Source organism: Felis catus, chromosome D4 (genome assembly GCF_018350175.1).
Source record: "Felis catus isolate Fca126 chromosome D4, F.catus_Fca126_mat1.0, whole genome shotgun sequence".
NCBI lineage: Eukaryota > Metazoa > Chordata > Mammalia > Carnivora > Felidae > Felis > Felis catus.
Window position 1 is genome coordinate 83,432,970 of NC_058380.1, and position 19,084 is coordinate 83,452,053.

Genomic DNA, 19,084 nt, shown 5'->3' on the forward strand with positions numbered 1-19,084 from the left:
AGACCCCCTGCCACCCACCTGCTAAGAGTCAGTCCAGATAACGGCACGTAGCTAGCTGGTGGGCTCCCCCATGTAGAGAAGATGGGGGGGTGGGTAGGAGAAGGAAGCTGGGGCTGGAGGTCTCCTGGCCTGAGGGCCTCCTTCCTGTTTGTTGGGAAGTGACTGCCTCAGAAAGCTGTTCAGGGGAGAGGAGGGAGGCCATGGTGACTTCCGGGAAGCTGGCCAAGGGCCCGAGGCCACCCTCCCTGTGCCCACATGGGGCCTGCTGGCCCTGGCTTAAAATAGTGCAGTTCCTCTGCTGCCGCAGGGCCCGGCCCAAGCCTCAACGGGCTGCTGGCTGCTACTCACGCGACAACCAGGGCGGAGGGGATTCACGCAACCATCTGACCCTCCCCAGTTCGTAGCCGTGGTGACTCACGGTGTGGGTAGGGAGTTGCAGAGGAAACAAGGGGTCCTGGGTCAGACACCCTGGATGCAAGTGTCAGCTCCAACACTGACCAGCTGTGAGACTTTGGGCTGGTCCGTTTTGTCTCCTTGAGCCTTGGTCTCCACTATGTCAAAGTGCTGGGCTTTTAACCTAAAAGACACGGTATGTAGACTCCTCAGAACCTTGCCGGGCATAGAGTGGACGCAAGAATGGGAGTTCCTTTTGCCTCTCCTGCTGGCTGTGCCTCAAACTCCTCACCCTGAGGAGGGGCCTCCTTGGAGCTTTCCTCAGTTCCTCCACTTCTCCTCGGACTAGGTATTGAACAGGAAAGGTCTGTGGAGAGGGAGCTTGCCGGGAGGGCAAGGATGGGGCTGTGGTCTCCATGGTGAGACTTGTTGCCAAGGGAACAAGACTCCGAGAGCCCTAGGTCTGACGGTTGGGCACTTTTGCCACAGCATCTCAGAGAGCTGGTTACCACTGTGGACTTAAAACCCTGGTGGGCAGCCAAAGCCAGAGAGGTGGACTGTGGCTCTTCTGGGCGTCTGTTATTGGGGTGTGAGGGGTTGTGGCTCCCCTCATAACAGCTTCCAACCGGGGACAGTGAGTCCTCCTTAACTCCTAAGACAGGCACGTCATCTCCATTTATCTGGCCAGGAAAGTGAGAGGTATCAATCTGGGTCAAGGCCACATACAACTGGTGAGGGGAAGAGCTGGAATTAGACCTCGAGTGGTGAGACCCCTGAGGTGCCTGTCACACAAGCTGCCTGAGGGAAATGATCCCTAAGGGAGGGATCCACGTAGCCACATCCAATCTGATCTCAACACCCATCATTTTCTTGGTGGTTTCTGGCTTCAGACTCTGACATGAGCCAGAGCTGTGGCCCTAGAGATGATCTTACTCACCTCAGAGGGTTTGCGTTAGGATAAGGAAGTCAGCACAAATCCTACGTAACAGGAGGCACTCAGTGCTCGCTTATGCTAATTCCTGAGGTTACATGAGTTACGTAACCTTGGGCAAATTACTTACCCTTTCTGGGCCTCGCTTTTCTTATCTGTAAAATGGGATCTTCACAGCATCAACTTCAGAGGGTGACTTTGAGGAATCAGTAATGTAATGCGTATAAAATGCCGAGTACTGTGCTTTGCCTTGCTCTATGTATGTTTCTTTATTATTCTTCCAGATTATTGCCTGGCACTCAAGGAAACCAAAAGCTCAGCATTAGTTCCATAGCAATTTATAAATTTAGAGCAATGTTCTACATTTTGTTCCATGGAACACTGTCCCAGCAGAATTTTAACAGGAAGAAAAAAATATTCCATGTTTAAATACTTTTCTGGTAGGCCCTGGGCTAAACAGAAATTAGCTTTCTTCAGGTAAGATTTCCCAGAGCCTTTAATATGCCAACGAAGGTTGGGAATCAGTTAAGAGGAAGGTAGACTGAGTGCAGTGTTTCCCAGGCTTTTGGCAGTGGAGCTCCTACTTTTTCCAGGAAACCACCTTGTTGGGTTGTCTGTGTTCTGAGAAACCATAGATTCGGTGTCTGTAGTACTGTACCTATTTGGGGGATGGCACCACTTTTCAGATTAATTTGGTTAGGTCCATTTACTCACCTCTTACAGAAATTAATCCTTTATTAGTTTCATAGGGTTTTGTTTTGTTAATAGCAAAAAGTTCAACCAAAGGCCATTATTGAGTTTTGTTACAAACTCCAGACATTCATATTCAGCACTGTTGAACTGCTCAGGCAGAGCAGGGAGGAAGCCTGTTGTAACTTTGGTATCAGATAGACCTGGATTCAAAAGCCAACTCTGCCACTTACTCATATGTCATCTTAGGCAAAGAGCTTAATTTCTTTGGGCCTCAATTTGCTTAGGAGTAAAATGGGGCTGAAGCCTACACCTTATAAAGCTGCTCTGGGAATTACAGGAGATCATGCATGTGAAGCCCCCATCACAGTGCCTGGCCCTCACTAGGCACTCAGCGAATGTGTTTCTTCTCTTCCTTGCACCTCTGTGTTTTATCTGTTTCCTATTGTGCAGCAAGGAAAAGTCTATTAATTAGTTCTGCAGGGTTTCCTTCATTCTAAAACCACCTCTTTCAAACCTCAAGGGTTCTCTGGTCCCTTGTGCCAGAGGAGGCTGAGGTGTGGGAAGGCAGCTGGGCTTCCCCTCATTTCACACATGGGGATTCTAATAGATTTTGATCAGACTCTCCTCAGCCTCTACGGTTTCAAACTGAGGAACCTTCATCTTTCCTGTCTTCATATAACCCACAACCCCAGTTCTGACACTTCTCTGATCATATGAACAGCAGGATTACAGGACAGTTGGGCTCTCAAGTTGGACATCTCTGGGTACAAGTCTTGACACTTCCTGTGTGACTTTGGGCACAATCCTTGACCCCTTAGAGCCTCCACTTTCTCAGCTCTAGAAAACCTCGTCTATTTACTGGGAAGACAGATGTTAATAGGCTGGACCGTGGTGTCATAACAGGCAAGCTACCACCAGCAGACTGCTGCACTGAGATATAGCTGTCTTTCAGAGACTTGGCAGATGGCTTTCCTTCCTAAACCCCTGAATGTGGCATTCAAGGCTCCCAAGGGCTTCTCCAGCCTCAACTCTTGCTAATCCCTTCCATCTGCCACCATTCCTGCCACGGCAATCCCTTGTTGTACCCAAATACTGCATGTTTCTGATTCAAAGCTGGGTGGGCCTTCAAAGATGTTGATCTCTCTCACCTCTACCTGGTCTAGCTTCCTTTCTGTCCGGTGCCTTTCTTCAAGACCTGCCTTCAACACTCCTCTGTGAAGCGCTTCCTGAGTAGAACAAGCCACTCCCTCCTCTACACCCTTACAACCTCATATATGTCCTTCATTACAACTGGATCCCACTGTACTGCAAAGGTCTGTGTTTGCTTCCCCCACCAGACTTAGTTCCTCTAGTTGTGCCACCTTCTGACTGCATGACTTTGAATGAGTCCCTTCACCTCACTTCAATAAAACAGAAGTGATAATCCTTGGAGCTCAAGGAGGTTCAGGTTTGTGAAAAGTCCCAGCGTAGCGCCTGGCACTCAGAGCAGACACCTTACTCAGTACTGGGCCATTGATTCAAGCAGCTCTGCGTTATCCCTCTGCCAGACCCTCAGCAACAGGAACTGAGTGGGGAGGGTGTCTGCTACAAGCAGGAGCAACGGGTCTGAAGGCCCCAGCCAGCTCCTCTGGACACCCCACCATCCCTCCCCAGAACCCCAGACAGGCTTCACAGACAGATGCCACGTGCAGAAGGATTCACATTTATTGGTTCAAATACAGTACCTAACATTTGCTAAACATGCATTTCACACTAATTGGTCACATTTCCACAGGTAGTCAATTCACAGAAAAGGGCCCATCCCTTGCCAGCTGGCAGGGTGGGAGGTAGCAGAGGGCCTGGGTAGCCCTTGGCCGGCCCTTTGGGGACAAGGGCTCAGAGACATCCCATTTATGCGATTCCTACACAGGACTGTGGGTGGAAGCGGGCCAACGGTAGGTAGCTGAGGGACACGTTCACTGATGTGTGTGCCACTACAGCACCTGACGGTGGGGTTGTGGGAGGTGGTGCTCCCTGTGCCTTGGATCACAGGAAGGAAATGGTGATCTCTGCAGGGGGGGGGTGGCTAGTCCATGGCTGGGCAGGTGGCTGGGACTCCCCAGACGCGGCCCAGACATTGCAATGCAGCCACAAGCCCCTATCGCAAGCCTGGGATGGCAACACGGACAAAAACACCAACACCCCAGGGCAGGCAGGGCTTCTTTCCTGACAGAAACATGTAAACAGAGAGGGAGCTGCAGTATTCTTTTCCCACAGGATTCCTCAGGGAGGAATCGATCAGGATGTCATTCAAGAGGTAGTTTTATTTTTTTCTTTTTCATGGAAATTTGAGTCAACAACATTCTCACCTATTATAAGACATTTCAGAGAAAGAAAAAAAAAAATGGTCACCAAAGGGCAAAAATGATCCTTTGGCTGGCAGGGCTGGCTCCAGGATTTAGAAGACCAGCCTCCACCAGTAACACAACTTTCTTCTTGGGCTTGGAGCAAACTCTGGCCTACCTCACAGCTTCCCTTTGAGCCTGCAATTGATTCTTGAGCAGGCTGTGCTTCATTTAGGGCTGCAGGCCCAGAGGAGGGAGGCCAGACGGGAGCTGGATTGGGCAGAGGGACCAGGCATTTTTATGAGCTGGTATACCGAGGCAGAGCCACCGTGGCTCATGTTGCAGGACAGCCAGAAGTCTCCAAGTTTCAAGGTAGCCCAGGTCTAGCTGAGAAGGAAGCCCCAGCTTGCTCCCAGACTCCACATGTTCTCTAGGGCTCCTGCTTCTGAGGAAACAGTCCAGGCCTAGCTCTCAAGCCCAAAAAAAGAAGCTGCTGCTTGTGGCAGCCAAGAGAGGGGTTTCTGGGGACCCTGTAATTAAATACACATCCCTGAGCTGTGGCCCTAGAAACCCTTGCCTCGAGGCTAATCAGTTTCCAGCACCTGGTGGAATGATTGCCGTTTCTCATCCTGAGACACAGATAAAACATCATTTCACAGACACTGGACATAGATGCTTCAAGCTGAGGAAAAAGGGAGGAATGATTAACTGCAAAGGCAGAGGGGAGTGTAGGGGATTCTCATGGATCAAGTTGGGGAAAGTAAGAATAGTGTGGGTGTTTTTTTTTGTTTTTTTTTTTTTTGTTTTTTGTTTTAGTTTTGTTTTTTGTTTTAAAAAAATCAATAAAGAAAAGTTTAATAAAAGAGCTGGTCTGAAAGCCTGGATTTCTTAAAATAATTGCAAAATTTTAAAAAGCAACAAGGAAAAAGGCATATAAACCAGGGGCCCAGAGCTCAAGACTTGGAACAACTGCTCAACTTTCTGCCCTACTGAGAGGCCAGGGTCCCCTTACTTCGGCCAACCTTGGACATGGCTTAGGTGCTGCCCAGTGTGTTTGTTCATCTGTCTCCATCTGTCCCATTCCTCAGGAAATCAAGAACAAACAAAGTTAGGAAATGGGGAGCAGAACAAGGTAGCTAACTCAGAGAGTCCAGGGTTTTAAGGACCTGGTAACGTATTGGCCATGGCAGGTACTCACATCCCTGAAATGGGGTGGCAAGTGAGAAGCAAGTCGGTGTGGGGTGGGTGACTGTCAGCAATGCCTTAGAGACCCTGAGATTCCCTTGATGCATCCTCTGGTTCTGGAGAACAGGACAGGGAGGTTCCTGCGTGCTGCCTTCTATCCCTGGAGGCTCGCTCACCTCACTTACGGGGCAGACATGGGGCCGGGTGTCCTCTGAGCCAGGTGGAGTGCTTAGAGACAGGTTCTGGGGAGTTTCTCCAGACTAAGGGCGAGACCACTGAACCTTGTGAAAAATTCCAAAATTCTACAAAGGAGCCAGAGAGCATGAGTTGTAGGTGAAGTTCCAAGATTCCAAACTTTTATCTTGGGTCGAGAAAACACTTAATGGGAAAGGAAAGGAAAAGCCTGTGTGTTTCAATGCAGTGCACACAGCTTTACCACAGCTTGATTCAGGGTTGTAATTTTATGGTGGAAAAACTCTCACTCAAAGTGAGCGCTGTTGGTACCAGGGGATCAGAGAGAGGACAGAAGAGAAGGGAATGAGAGACAACATGCACAACTTTTTTCTTCTTCCACTAGCAAAAAGGCTACCTTGTTAACCAAACATTATGGGAAGAAAGGCAAAAAACAAACACACCAAACCTCCCCCTCCAACCTTTCTCTGTGTCCTTCAAACCAAATTCACAAATACATCTAGTGGCTGACCTAATGTCTCCACGCTGCTAGCTACACTCCTACCTTCTCCTCCTAATACCTGAGTTTGCAATGCAACACATTCACTTTACCCTGTTTAAAAAAAGCCCACGTCATAAAAGGACTGGGTGCAGAAGACATTAAAGGCTGTCCACAGGTCAGGCTCCGGCTTGGAACACACGGCCACTTGGCTCAGAAATTCTGCAGGGCTCTTGGCAATGAATGGGCTCTTTGTTCTGTGGAATCTGCTGCAAACATTTGTAAAAATGGATTTGTACAATGGCAACTTGCAGAACCTTTCCCCCACTCCACAAATTAACAACTTGCTCTGTTTAATGCTGCGTTATTGGAGAGACATGCTCTTGCCTTGTCAGAGAGCAATTTCCTTTGATATCCAACACAACCGGTAAAATGCTTAATTTAAGAGAAAAGCAATTTCAAAAATAATTTGACACATGGAGGTCTAGAGCAAAGAAAGATCCTGCACACAGGAGCAGTCTTGGAGAAGGGGACTCTGATATATGTCTCCTCCCCTACCTTGAGGAAAGCAGCTTGGAGTCTGACCTGTAGCCAAAGAATGTGATCTAGTTGGTTAAATAAAAAAATTCAGGGGAACAAAAATATTGTGAACTTAGAAATAAACAGATACACACACAAAACACTTCCCATCAACTAGTGAAAAACATTCTGGTTGGAGCTTTTCCTGAGGAACATGTCTCTTTTCTTTTTCAGAGCAGCTGGAGAAATGGCATTAAGGAGTAATAAATGCTCTGAGTTTTAGATCCATCAAGGGACAAAGTCATCATTCTGCCGGTACCCGTAACATTTCACTGGGAAGAAAAGATTACAATCTGACACGGACTACCTGGTATGCACATGATGTGGTGGCTGACTGGGTAATTTTGCAAGGCCGGGTTGGGAAGAGAGCAAAAGACCTTTGACTAAACAGGAAAAACAAAATGCTGTGGGCCCCTCAAGCCCACCCAGGGAGGCACCCAGTTAAGTGGTCTGTCTGCTGCACTGGCTGTGGGAGGCACCTGGGTATAGGCAGAGACAACTGCTCTAGTAAGGCAAAGAAAGGAAAAGCACCTGAAAGAACTCTAAGACAGACATGGTATGGCCGCTGGCCAAAGCCAAGAGGGTAAGGAACATTTCCCAGGACTAGGTAGGGCGGGTAGTGAAAGACTAGGAGGTCCAGGCCATATCTGCAGAGGGGGTAGCCGGACCCTGAGGAACATGAGGTAGTTTCAAGCCTCACCCCACCCCCTGCCACTTCCCTTCCAGGTGCTTTGGACTCCAGCCCTCTAGGCCTTGGTCAGCCAGGCCACTGATAGTCTAACAGGCAGCTGGGCCACTCTGATCCTTGGGCTTTCTAAGGAAACCTGGTCTCACTTTGGAGAGATTAGGAGAACTTGGGAGTAGAATGAAGAGGCAAAAATTCTGTTCAGCAGATGGGGGGATGGTCCTTCCCACCGTATGAAAGACTGCAGGTTTGGGATTCAGTCCTGAGGGTGGGACGAGATGGGGTGAGGGGAGGGACAGGGAAAGGAAGATTATTCTTCTGGCAGTCTGGCCTTTGTCCCACTACCCTTTGAAGAAAGCAAGGTGAAAGGAGAATAAATTAGCAGTGGGCACCAGGATTCAGAGCATGACATTTTGTTCAGTTTTTTTTCAAAGGGCCAATAGGAAGCCAAATTTATAAGAGAGAGACAGGAGTCTGAGGAAAGTGGACCTTGGTAGATCCAGGTAAAGAAACTAAGTAGCTGTGACCCCTAGGGAGCTGGTAGACAAGTCCCAAGAATTAACTTACTGCCAGGGACTTGTGTGGATGAAAAGTTGACAGTGGCAGAAACTGACAGTGGCGGTTCAGACGGTGGGGGCGGGGGGAGCCCACAGCATGGTGTGAGAACAGAAACCCTTCTCCCTGAGGACTTGTATGGAGGGAGGACACCTAACTTAGATTTGGTCACTGTGCCCTTCCCCCTCAACTGTCATGCTTTCCAAAGAAAAGAGATGGCTAAATCCTTATCTCCTGTCCTGTTCCCAACGTCTTCCCCACTTTGCTTGGTAAACCTCCCAACACCACTTTGCCCCTTTATGATGTGCTCTTTTACTTTTACCTGGCAATTCGGTAGCTAGAAAAAGGCAGTTCGCTCTCTGACAGACTAATGTAGGAGTCTGCTGAGAACATGTGGAAAAAGTAGGGATGGTCACATCCCTCCCTTCCCACTGAGGTAGTCGTCTTTGTCAACATTATGGAAATATTCATCTCAGCCCCATCCCACCCTCTCCCTCAAAATACAAAAGAACTATCTCTAAACAATGACAACACTATAACATTAAACATCTTCACATTCTGTAAACTGCAAGGAAATGCATCGGCTGCATTTACACAAAAGCATGTGCATCATGTTGAAGGCCATACATTCAACTCTGTCGTGAAATAAATATATAGAAAAATGAGGTTAAAAAAACAGACAAACAAACAAAAACTCTTCTTGCTATGGAGGCGACTGGAAACACTGCTCCACAGCCTCCACCTTGGTCTCTCTGGCTCTTTCTTCTGGAGCCTGTCCTGCCCACCCAAGGCGTTGCAGTTGGCCTGAGGTGGGGCGCTGGGAACAGGTCATTCCTTGCCCACACTTGTCTTGCAGGAATGCAGTACCACCTTAAAGAGGAGAGGCAGCTGCTCCAGGGGTACATTCACCATCTTTCCTGGTAACAAGGTGGGAAAAGAAGAGTTAGCAAGTGGCTGCAGTGGGAAAGTGTAGCTGCCTCCTTCCTCTCAGGCTGGTAAAGGGAGAATGTTGCCTTTTTTTTTTTTTTTTTTTAAAGTTTATTTATTTTGAGACAGACAGAGAGAGAGAGAGCGAGCAAGCAGGGGAGGGGCAGAGAGGGAGGGAGAGAGAATCCCAAGCAGGCTCCTTGCCGTCAGCACAGGGCCTGATGCGGGGCTCGAACTCAGAAACTATCAGATCATGACCTGAGCCAAAACCAAGAGTCGGATGCTTAACTGACTGAACCACCCAGGCACCCTGAGAGAATGTTTATTGCCCTTTTGAGTGATTGGAGCAAGAAAAGTGCCAGGAGTATCAGACAAACTGTGTTAACATCCTGATACCCAGACCCATTCTGGTGCCCTAGAGAGTCTAGTAATGGTGCAAGCTATAATCATTGCTACCATTTACTTGCTCTGTACTAGGTGTTTAAATGCCTTATCTAATGCTCACAATATTTCCATGTGACAGCTGGAACTTTTTATCCCTATTCTATAGATGAAGAATCTGAAACTGAAAGGTATTCCTAGATGTTCTCTTAGAGCTAAAATACCATGAGAAACATATTCTGTTTTTTTTTTTTTTTTCCTGTTAGATTCTCTAACTAGCATTCCAAAAAGCACTGTTCTTTCGAATAGTATAATGGGTGAGTAAAAGTACTGGAAAGAAAAGGAGGGGGGTAATCACAGGGGCAAGTAAATTTGAGAAATTCAGTGTTCATAAAGGTATACAGGTTTCTTTATTGGAGGACTTGACAGAGCATTCAGTGTGCTAACATACTTTGTAGATTATCTGAGGCCGTCGTTCTTCTCCCTGACCGTATCTTAGAGTCATGCCCAGGTCCCATGCCATATCAATTAAATCAGGATTTCTGGGGTACAATCCAAGCACAGATATTTTTTAAAAGCTTCGCAGGTGATTCAAAATGCTGCCAGAGTTGAGAATCCAGCTCAGTATTAATTACTGCCCTCTCTTTATTTCAGAGAGCATCTGATTAATATCTTGTTCAGTAAGACAAAGATTTGGAAATGCTGAGATATAAACTACCAAAGCACCCCTAAAATTCCAAAATTTTAGGTCCATTTCAGATCTGCTAGACTATCTAGGTCCAAAAAGTAGAAACAAAAATTCCTTTATCAGATTGAAAAATTTTTCCTTCAAAATTGCACTGCTGAATCTGACAGGAACAATCTTAGTCTAGAGGTCACATTTCTGTGTTTTCCCTCAGTGTATACTGGCTACTCTACACAAGAATCTTTACCAAATGAAGTAAGGCAACAATAACACCAAGAATTCCTTTGCAAAGGTATAATTTTTGAGAATTATTTTAAAGGTATCACTTTAAATGAATGATCCCAGAAAATCTGTAAGAAATTTTCCAAAATGAAGTTAATTAAAAAAAAAATTGAGATATAATTAATTCAAATACCATAAAATCCACCCTTTTAAAGTATATAACTCAGGAATTGAAGTTAATTTGGGAAACCCTGAACCTGTTTCGCCATCCACTGAATGACCATAATATCACCAATAACTAGCCTTGCAGTTTGTTCTGAGATTAAGTAACAAAAGGCCACAAAGCACCCTGCACATCATAGGCACAAAGGAAATGTCAGACTCTCTTTCCCTACAAAGAAAACACAAAATTCTCATTATAATGTAACTTTTCTGAGGGCAATGGTAGAAGCTCTTTTATGCAGTTGGTGATGGGCCCTGGAATAAGCATTTTGAAAACACTGCCTGTCTCATTCCCTTCACAAGCCAAGGAAGGTTTGGAAGCCCAGCACTAAGAATGTTACCTGCAATATAGCGAATCTCAGGTAAGCACATCATGAGGTCAGGAAAGCGGTTCGGCTGATGTGTGTATTTATATTCAGTGAAATCCTGGCAAATGTACCAATATCGCTTGTTCAGTTGTTCCAGCTGTGAGGCACTGGTCAGACCCCTGATATCTGTTAAAAAAAAAACACACACACACACACACACACAGGAAACGGAGGGGTTTTCTATTGGGGAAAGAACACCAGCTCCTTCAATATGTGCATCTTTCAATTAAAAGTTATTAAACATTGTCACAACAGGAGACCTTTTCTCTTTCTGACATGGAGGAACAAAACTCTGGACAAGGGAAGAGAAATCAGATAAAGGCAAAAAATTATAAAGGACAATCACTAGACTGAAACACTTGAGTGCTAGGCTCTATCTTCCTCAACTCCTACATAGCTCCCAGCACAGTGCTTGACACAAAACAGGCACCAGTGGATGTTCAACAACTGGCTGAATAATCTACCTTTCACAATGTATCTTTCAGAGTATCTTTAAACTGGCCCTTTGCTGGAGGCCGATCAGAAAGCTTGCGGAGCCTACATGTTTATGCTAGGCATATACTCACACATGGTCTCCTATGTGCTTCTGCTCACACTATTCTACCCGGGCTGTCACTCCAGCTTTTTCTATATAGATTTCTCTCTTTATATAAAAATGTATATGTGTATATATAATATATATGGACATGTATGTACACACACACACACACACACACAATCCCTTTTATCTATAGAATATATAGTTTACACACACACACACACACACACACACACATTTATATATACATAAATAAGAGAACATAAATATTCTCTCTCTCTATATCTCACCCAGCCTTTGAGGCCCCACTCAGATTTCTCCTCCAAGAAGTTGCTGCTGATCTCCCTCCCATCTGAGGCTCAAGTAATGTGTCAAGTGCCATTTTAAAGTGTGTATTTCTTAAGGCCAGAGACCTGGGGTCTATTTTTATTTAATGTCTTTAATGCTCAACACAGTGCCTGGTCTAGGGAAGGCACACAGAACAGCAGATAAATGAATGGAGAAGACAAATGAATGAATAGTGGAGAAGCAGCAGGAGAAGTAGGCAAAGAGGAGGGTATTGGAAGTCCCGACTAGGAAACTGAACACAGGAAGAGAGCACTTTCAATGTTACAAGGCAGCAAAAGCGCCCCGTTGCACTGTGAGAGTACAGCACTCATACACTACTTTGGAAAAAAGAGAATACAAATTCTCCTCTACACTCCGGTCACTAGCGGCTACCAAGCGCCACTTTGCAGGTAATCCCCCACATAAACCACATTCGGCCCTCCTCTAAACAAAAACCATGCTTGATACGCATTGTGTGAGTTCTTGTGCACCACCATTCTGCCCTGAAGGGGCCGTCAGAAGCACTGCCAGACTGTCACAGAGGTCTTATCTCCAATAGTTTCATCAGTCACCCTGCTCTTCTTCAGTTGCTGGTAAACTTGGTACAAATTTTAAATGACGCATGTACTGTCCTTGGTGTCTGTGTTTAAATGCATTAAAACTGACTAAACAAAGCGAATCCTTTTCCTTCCTCTATGAGTTATAGAGACTGTGGCATTTAGGTTTGAAGAAAAAATCCAAAGCATGCTCTGCACTATAGAGGGGCAGGATGAGGGGAGCACAGGCCTTTATCTAAGATTGGTACCCACATGGTGTGGCAGATTCTGTGTGACAGTCCTGAGGGTAAAGGGGTGGTGTGTGAAACGAGGGCAAATGCTCTCTGGCCAACAACAACAAAGTCCCCTTTCCTCATCCCCAGCTACTTACCTTGATTTAAGAAGTTAATTGCTTTCATGCAAGCGTACTCTTCATTGCTGACCTTTAGCTGATGGAACTTGTGATATAGGTAGATGAGCCTCTCGATCACCTCCATCCCTTCATCACTAAATCTGGGAAACAGACAGTGGAGGTCAAGGAAGGGAAGCCAGAGGTCTCCTATAGCTCCTTAAGGAATCTAGGATTGAAAAGAGCCCGAACTTGGGGGAAATGGAATCCAGAACCATTTGTGAAGGACAGGTAGCTCCATGGTTTGTCTAGCAGCCAAGAGAGCTCATATAAGCTGAGGTTCCCAAGGTCAGGTGGGGTCAATCAAATCTAAGTTCAAATCCAGCTCCAACATATAAAAGCTATAAGACTTTGGGAAAATCATTTGACCCCTCTAACCTTTGAGGTCCTCTTTTGTAAAATAGTAACACTTGTCTGCTTAGGGTAACAAGGGCCAAAGGCAGTCTGTGAAACGTAAATGTGGAGAAATATGACATTATTAAGGTACTACTATTGTTGAAATGCAGCCTGCATTGTCAATGGCAGCTGCCATGGTGACTCTATGTGAGCTTCTGCCACGATGAAGAAAAAGCTGACGGTTATATTTTTTAGGTTCACTGTTTCTAGCAGGGCTGAGGTTACACACAGTGAAAAAAAATGTTTGGCATCCCTGACTTCAGCTAGGGAGGGACAGAAACATTAACTGAGCCTCCATGTCATACCAGTCTCTGTGCTGGGCACTTTAAAAAAAATACATTTATTTATTTTTGAGAGAGAGAGAGAGAGAGAGAGAGAGAGAGAGAGAGAGAGAGCGAGCATGTGAGTGGGGGAGGGGCAGAGAGAGGAGGAGACAGAGGATCTGAAGCAGGCTCTGTGCTGACAGCAGAGAGCCTGATGCGAGGCTCAAACCCACAAACCGAAGTTGGACGCTCAACCATCTGAGCCACCCAGGTGTCCCTGTGCTGGGCACTTTATGTGTACTTTCTCATTTAATCTTCTCAGCCCTATGGGCTAGGTGAGACTATCATTACCACTGTACGGACGAGAAACTGAAGTTCAAAGAATGGAGGAGACTGGTCCACAAGCATACAGTTGGTGGCAGAGCTAGAACCTGGAACCTGGGCTAACTTCCCAAGGCCTTGGTTTTTCCAACATCTACATAGCAGGTAAGACTCAATGCGGACCATGATCCTTTCTTTGGATCAGGAGAAAGCTCCTTGGGGGAAGACCAAGTTTTAGAAAAAGGAAGCCAAGGTTAGAGGACTAATCCTCTGGGTCCTAGTGGGGAATACCTCATACCAGAGGTGGGGACACCACCAAACCAAGAAGGCAAAAAGGCTTAATGGGGAAGCAAGTGTTTATAAAAGCTGGGGTCGGGGTCACGCTCAGCCTCTGCCCTTCCAGGAGTGGACTAAGGAGAGTTCCAGACAGGCCTTAGATGCAGCTCAGTCATGGAGAGAAGATGCTCAGCCCTGGGACTGCTCCCTGGTGGCATGTTCAGATCTGAGTACTGCAGCCCTATGCCAGGCAAGAAGGCGCTGTCTACCCCCCTCAACACCTGGGGATGTACTACTGCTGTCTGGGCTCTACTACCTTCTGCGTTGACTCTGAAGGCCTTGCAAGGACTTGGCCTCCTGGGCAAGCAGCACATTTTTTCTTCCCTGGGGAAAGCCTGGCCCTGGTTGGAGCCAGAGGCATCTGCCCTTCTCAAGCACCAGGGGGAGCTACAGCAGCAGCTACCTGCAATCTAGAGCCCTGGCCCTTTTGCCTCAAAGTCTGGCTCCCCCTCAGTCTGAGCTGGGGTTTCGTTTCTTCCATCAGCTGATCTCAACAACGACGGCTGACTCCATTTCTCTCTGTGCCTGGCCCAACAGTTTTTATAACTTTATTAATACTTTCCCAAACTGGCTGATAGACAAATTTATACTGAACAGCTCCTATACTAACCTTATCTACCATTCTACCCTTTGTTGAGCATTTGCTACTTGCCAGGTACTTTGTTAAATATTCGACACACATTATTTCATTGGATACTCCCAATAAATCCACCAAATTGGTATTATAATTCTCTGTTCACATGTGAAAACAAAGCTCAGAGAGGTTATTTACTGTGCCCCTAGTGCATTCTTATATTTTACCCCCCTGACAACCATGAGATATCACCTCCACGTTAGGGATAAGGAAGCAAAAGAAGAGCATCTTGCCTTCCACAAAAGTTACATGGTAGATAAGTGGTGGTGGGTGGGGCCAAAGTTTAAACCTAAATTTTCTGATTCCAAGCCTGTTGCTTTCTCAGCACTCCATTGTCCACTCCCTGACTGTCAGGTTCCCACAGCAACCCAGCCCAGGGCTCAACTCAGCTACGTGCGGGGTATGCTACAGTGCCTCGATGCTGCTGAGACATGCAGGAGGCAGTGGGCCTGAGAGTGAAGATCACATCACTGCCTCATCACAGTACTCTGCTGGCTACTTCTGTTCTTGAGAGGAAAAAGGTCTTTCCTGCAAATTCCCTCTAGGATCTGCCTGGAGGGGTGGTGTGGGGATGAAAAGCAGTAGGTCAAAAAGGAGGACACAAGCAGAGCGGCAATGCCAGCATCTGTCTGTGGCGGAGCAGTGTAGCAAACAAAGATAACGTTCTCTCCCTTAATCAGCAAACGCTTGCCCCAAGTGCTCCCTCTGGCACTGCAGAACCTGCAGGTGTGTGGTTATCAGCCGGACCCCCAGCCTGCGGTGGTGAACTTACTGCAAGGGACACAAAGGAGCTCCCAAGTGCCTGGCATGAGCACATGTCCCAAATCTGCCCGTTCTACTGGGGACAGCACATACTCTCTTTTCCAAATTTCCTAGGACAGGCAACTATCATGGACCCCTGACAGTGGTGGGGGGCTGGCAGCCAGCCCAGTAGCCCCCACTCAGTCTCCACAGCCTGACTGCAAAGCTTTCCTCCACACCCCGCATCCCACCCCTTGATAAACAAATTGTTCTCTGTTCCATGGGCCTGCTTTCTCCTCCAGCCGTGCCTCCTCCACATCTGCCCACTCCACAGTTCTAACGCCCCTGTATTCCCTGTCTGCACATTATCAGCATTTAAAGCCAGAAAGTTGGACAAACACACCCATTCTTCTTCGAGGTTCCCATTACATAGGCATGCTAGGACAAAGAAAACATTCCTGCCAGGATCCCCCAAACCACTGGACCATTCAGTCAGCAATTGAAACTGACACTATGTAAGTTATGTCCCATTAAGGGGGCTGAGAGGCCTAGTTGTCTCCTTTTCATTCAGCTAAATGCACCTACCCCCAGGAGCAGTCATCAGCCACAACCTTAGAGGAACTGCCATCTCAGCACCCACATAAACACTCCACGATGGGAGTTAAGACTCTAACTCCAGGACACATTCCAGAAAGCCGAAGTTTTGAGAAGGCTAAATAATTCAGCAGAGGGAAACGGTAAGGATTTTGGGCTTTGGAGCACAACAGATCTAGGTGGTGATGTCTACTTCATCTCTTCCTAGGTTTGTAGCTTTGAGTTTTCACCTCTCTGACCCTCATGTTCCTCCTCTGTGGAACAAGGATAATATTAGTGCAGTTGCTTCGGGTGGTGGTGAGGACTAAACAAATAATGTTTGTATAGCACTTAAGATGGAATTTGGCACAATAAACGGTCTATAATTGTTAACTATTATCATTATTAATGGCATCATCATCATTGCTCCTGTTGTAACAGCAAAATGATTGTGTTTCTTGAACCTTACAGCTAGGATCTGAGCAGGGAAGCTGGGAGGCAACTTTTCATAGATCTGGCAGAAATGGAGCTAGTGCTTGTGAGATAGAATTGCCCATTAAAGCCCATCTAGTGCAAGGCATCTTCTCTTGAGAGTGAAGGAGTCTTGATTAGGGCCAGGAGCAGTCACTGGCTGGTGCTACAATCTGCTTTAAATCAAATTCACCCAGCTCACTGTCTGATAACAGCCTGATTAAGGAAAATGGGTACCATAAATTTGATTCAATATTTGAGAAGAGAAAAGGAGGTGGTCATGTATCATCGGGGAAAAGCCCTTTCATGACAGCAGGAACTTACTTGCACTTAAGAGTTGTGAAAAAGTAAAGGCATTTTGGGGGAGTAGGAGTAATGCAGGAGCAGGCAAGGTAGAAAAGAGCTATGGCCAATTACAGACTCCACACCCTGGGTTTCTAGCAGAGGAAGGAATGCTTTACACTGATGTACCTGATTCCAGGGTTTTTCACACTTCCTTTTCCTCTGACCTCCAGGGCAGTTCCCCATGCATCTCAGGCTCAACAGACTCCAGATCAAACTCAGAGTGGCTCATCTCTTAGCCTGTTCTTCTCAGGCTCCATTATCTTGGCTAAGAGAATTGTCACTCACCTGCCTGGTAGCACCCCCACCCAACTTTCCACTCACTGAAGTCCCACTGACTTTACCTCCTTGTTATCTCTTAATTTTGTGGTGCCCTCCCTATTCCCATAGTCACTGCTGCCTTGTCCAGGCCTTTTCTTTTACCTGGATTATGGAACAACCTCCTACACAGACACCACCCCTCTAGCGTTGTCCATGCCAATCAATCCTGACTTTAGAGCCTCAGGGATCTTTCTAAAATGCTAACTGCCCATGTAATTACTCCACTTAAAAACATCCTAGGATTTAACAGTAGTTACATAATATAATCCACATTCTTTAGATTGGCATTTGAATGCCTTCATGATCTGCCTTTTTATACCTTTTTCTCCAGTCATTTCTCCCCTCATTTCTGTCTCTCAGATACATTCTCTCTATACAATCCACAGGATTGTTTTTGATTCCGTACACAAACCAACTATCCAAGATCTCTAACTTCTAGGACTCTGTTTTATCTCCTGCCTTCCTCCTGTTCTCTATAATCTACATATAAAAACCCACTTCAAGATGCAACTCAAATGTCTTATCCTCTGGCAAGCACTACCTGATTATGCAAGGAGAGGTACTTACTTCCTAGTCCCTCATATGTCCCTCAATCTCTACCAGTATCCCCCTGGATTACAGACTGTTATCTGTTTCTATTTGTCTCCCAATCCCCTAAACCACGGGGCTCTCACCTGAGTCAGAAACCGTGCCTGCATCATCTACGATCCCAACACCGCTCCCCTGACATGCACGACAGGGTCCTAGTACATGGAATCAGAACTAACTTGTTGAAATTTAACTCCTATTTTTCCATGGAAGGATTCCATATGCTTTTAACATGGAGTAATAAGTCCTGACAACAAATCTATTTCTTATCCTCAGAATCCACTAGAGAGCTCAGCACCAACACATCGTCTAGAATTAGCACTGTTCAACAGAACTTTCTGAGATGATGGCGATGTTCTGTATCTGCACTGTCCAATACACGATCCACTAATCACATGTGGCTAGTGAGCACGTGGAAATGTGGCTAGTGCTAATGAGGACTGAATTTTTCATTTTATTAAATTTTAATTAAATTAAATTTAAAAAGTCACCCGAGGCTAGCAGTTACTATATTGGACAGTGCAGCTCTACATTCTCCTTGGTAAGGAGGCTTCCTAGGAAATAAACATTCCCTCACTAATTTAGCTGTTACTGGCCCCTGCCTTGCTCTTAAGGCCCAAGGGACTGGATACAGTGGGATGGGGTGCCTTATAAAGCTCAAGGCCACAGAGGGATCTGCATGGCCAATGATCCTTGCCTACCTGCAGAAGACCTGGGAAAACCCATCATTCTATAGAGACTGGAGCCCATAGGCTGACTTTGTAGACAGCCCCAGGCTGCACTGGTGGATTCCAAGCAAATAAGGAGGCCAGGCTCATTGGGCCAGCTCTACAAACCCTGACAGTATTAGCATTGCTAACTGCAATTCAAACACTTAGTTGGCCCAGAGTTAAGGAGGAGATAGGAATTTGATAGAAACAATGAATTAGAGGCTCAAGACAAGGGGTTAGGTCATGAGCAAAATCAGATAGCTCTGTTTACAGGTCAAAGTGTCAGCTGGGTTCAAAGCTCTGTCATTTACAGATTACCCTGAAACCAGTAAGCATCACTGAAAAGGAAATATTAGAAAATCAGAGGAGGGTATTGGCACCCTGATTCCTCCCTCCCTCAGCTGTGCAAAGAGCCCTTGAGAGTCTTGGAGCTTTACTCTCAGCCCAACACTCCCCCTGTCTTTATGCCATGGTAACTGGATGGCAGGGGAAGATGTACTTTGGTCCTGTGTAGAGAAGTGTGGGGGCTAGCACCCCATCTCCTTCAGCTTTCATTGATGGGGGTACCTTTTCTCCTCTCTTTCTTGGTGCTCTGGAATCCCATGACTTCGTTTTTTTAAACTGTTCAATAAAGGTGAATTAATGAAATGTCTATTGCAATGTGATTTAAGCTTTATTTTTCACATGGATAAATTAATAAGCCAGAAAAGCTGTATCAACTGATCATTTGTTCTGATTTTGGGTTGTCACCATGTGCT

General features: G+C 46.2%; 1 protein-coding gene across 3 annotated transcripts in view; it reads right to left on the reverse strand.

The window, feature by feature from the left end:
- Window positions 1-3,698: 3,698 nt before the first annotated feature.
- NR6A1 (nuclear receptor subfamily 6 group A member 1) overlaps window positions 3,699-19,084 on the reverse strand; it is a 232,249-nt gene continuing 216,863 nt past the window's right edge. For all 3 annotated transcript variants that reach the window (XM_023242705.2, XM_023242704.2, XM_019816505.3), the window contains 3 exons: window positions 12,613-12,734; window positions 10,794-10,946; window positions 3,699-8,932 (listed from right to left, as the gene is read on the reverse strand). In XM_023242705.2, coding sequence (XP_023098473.1) covers window positions 8,844-8,932; window positions 10,794-10,946; window positions 12,613-12,734 — 364 coding nt within the window. In that variant the 3' untranslated portion in view covers window positions 3,699-8,843. The remainder of the gene's footprint in view (window positions 8,933-10,793; window positions 10,947-12,612; window positions 12,735-19,084) is intronic.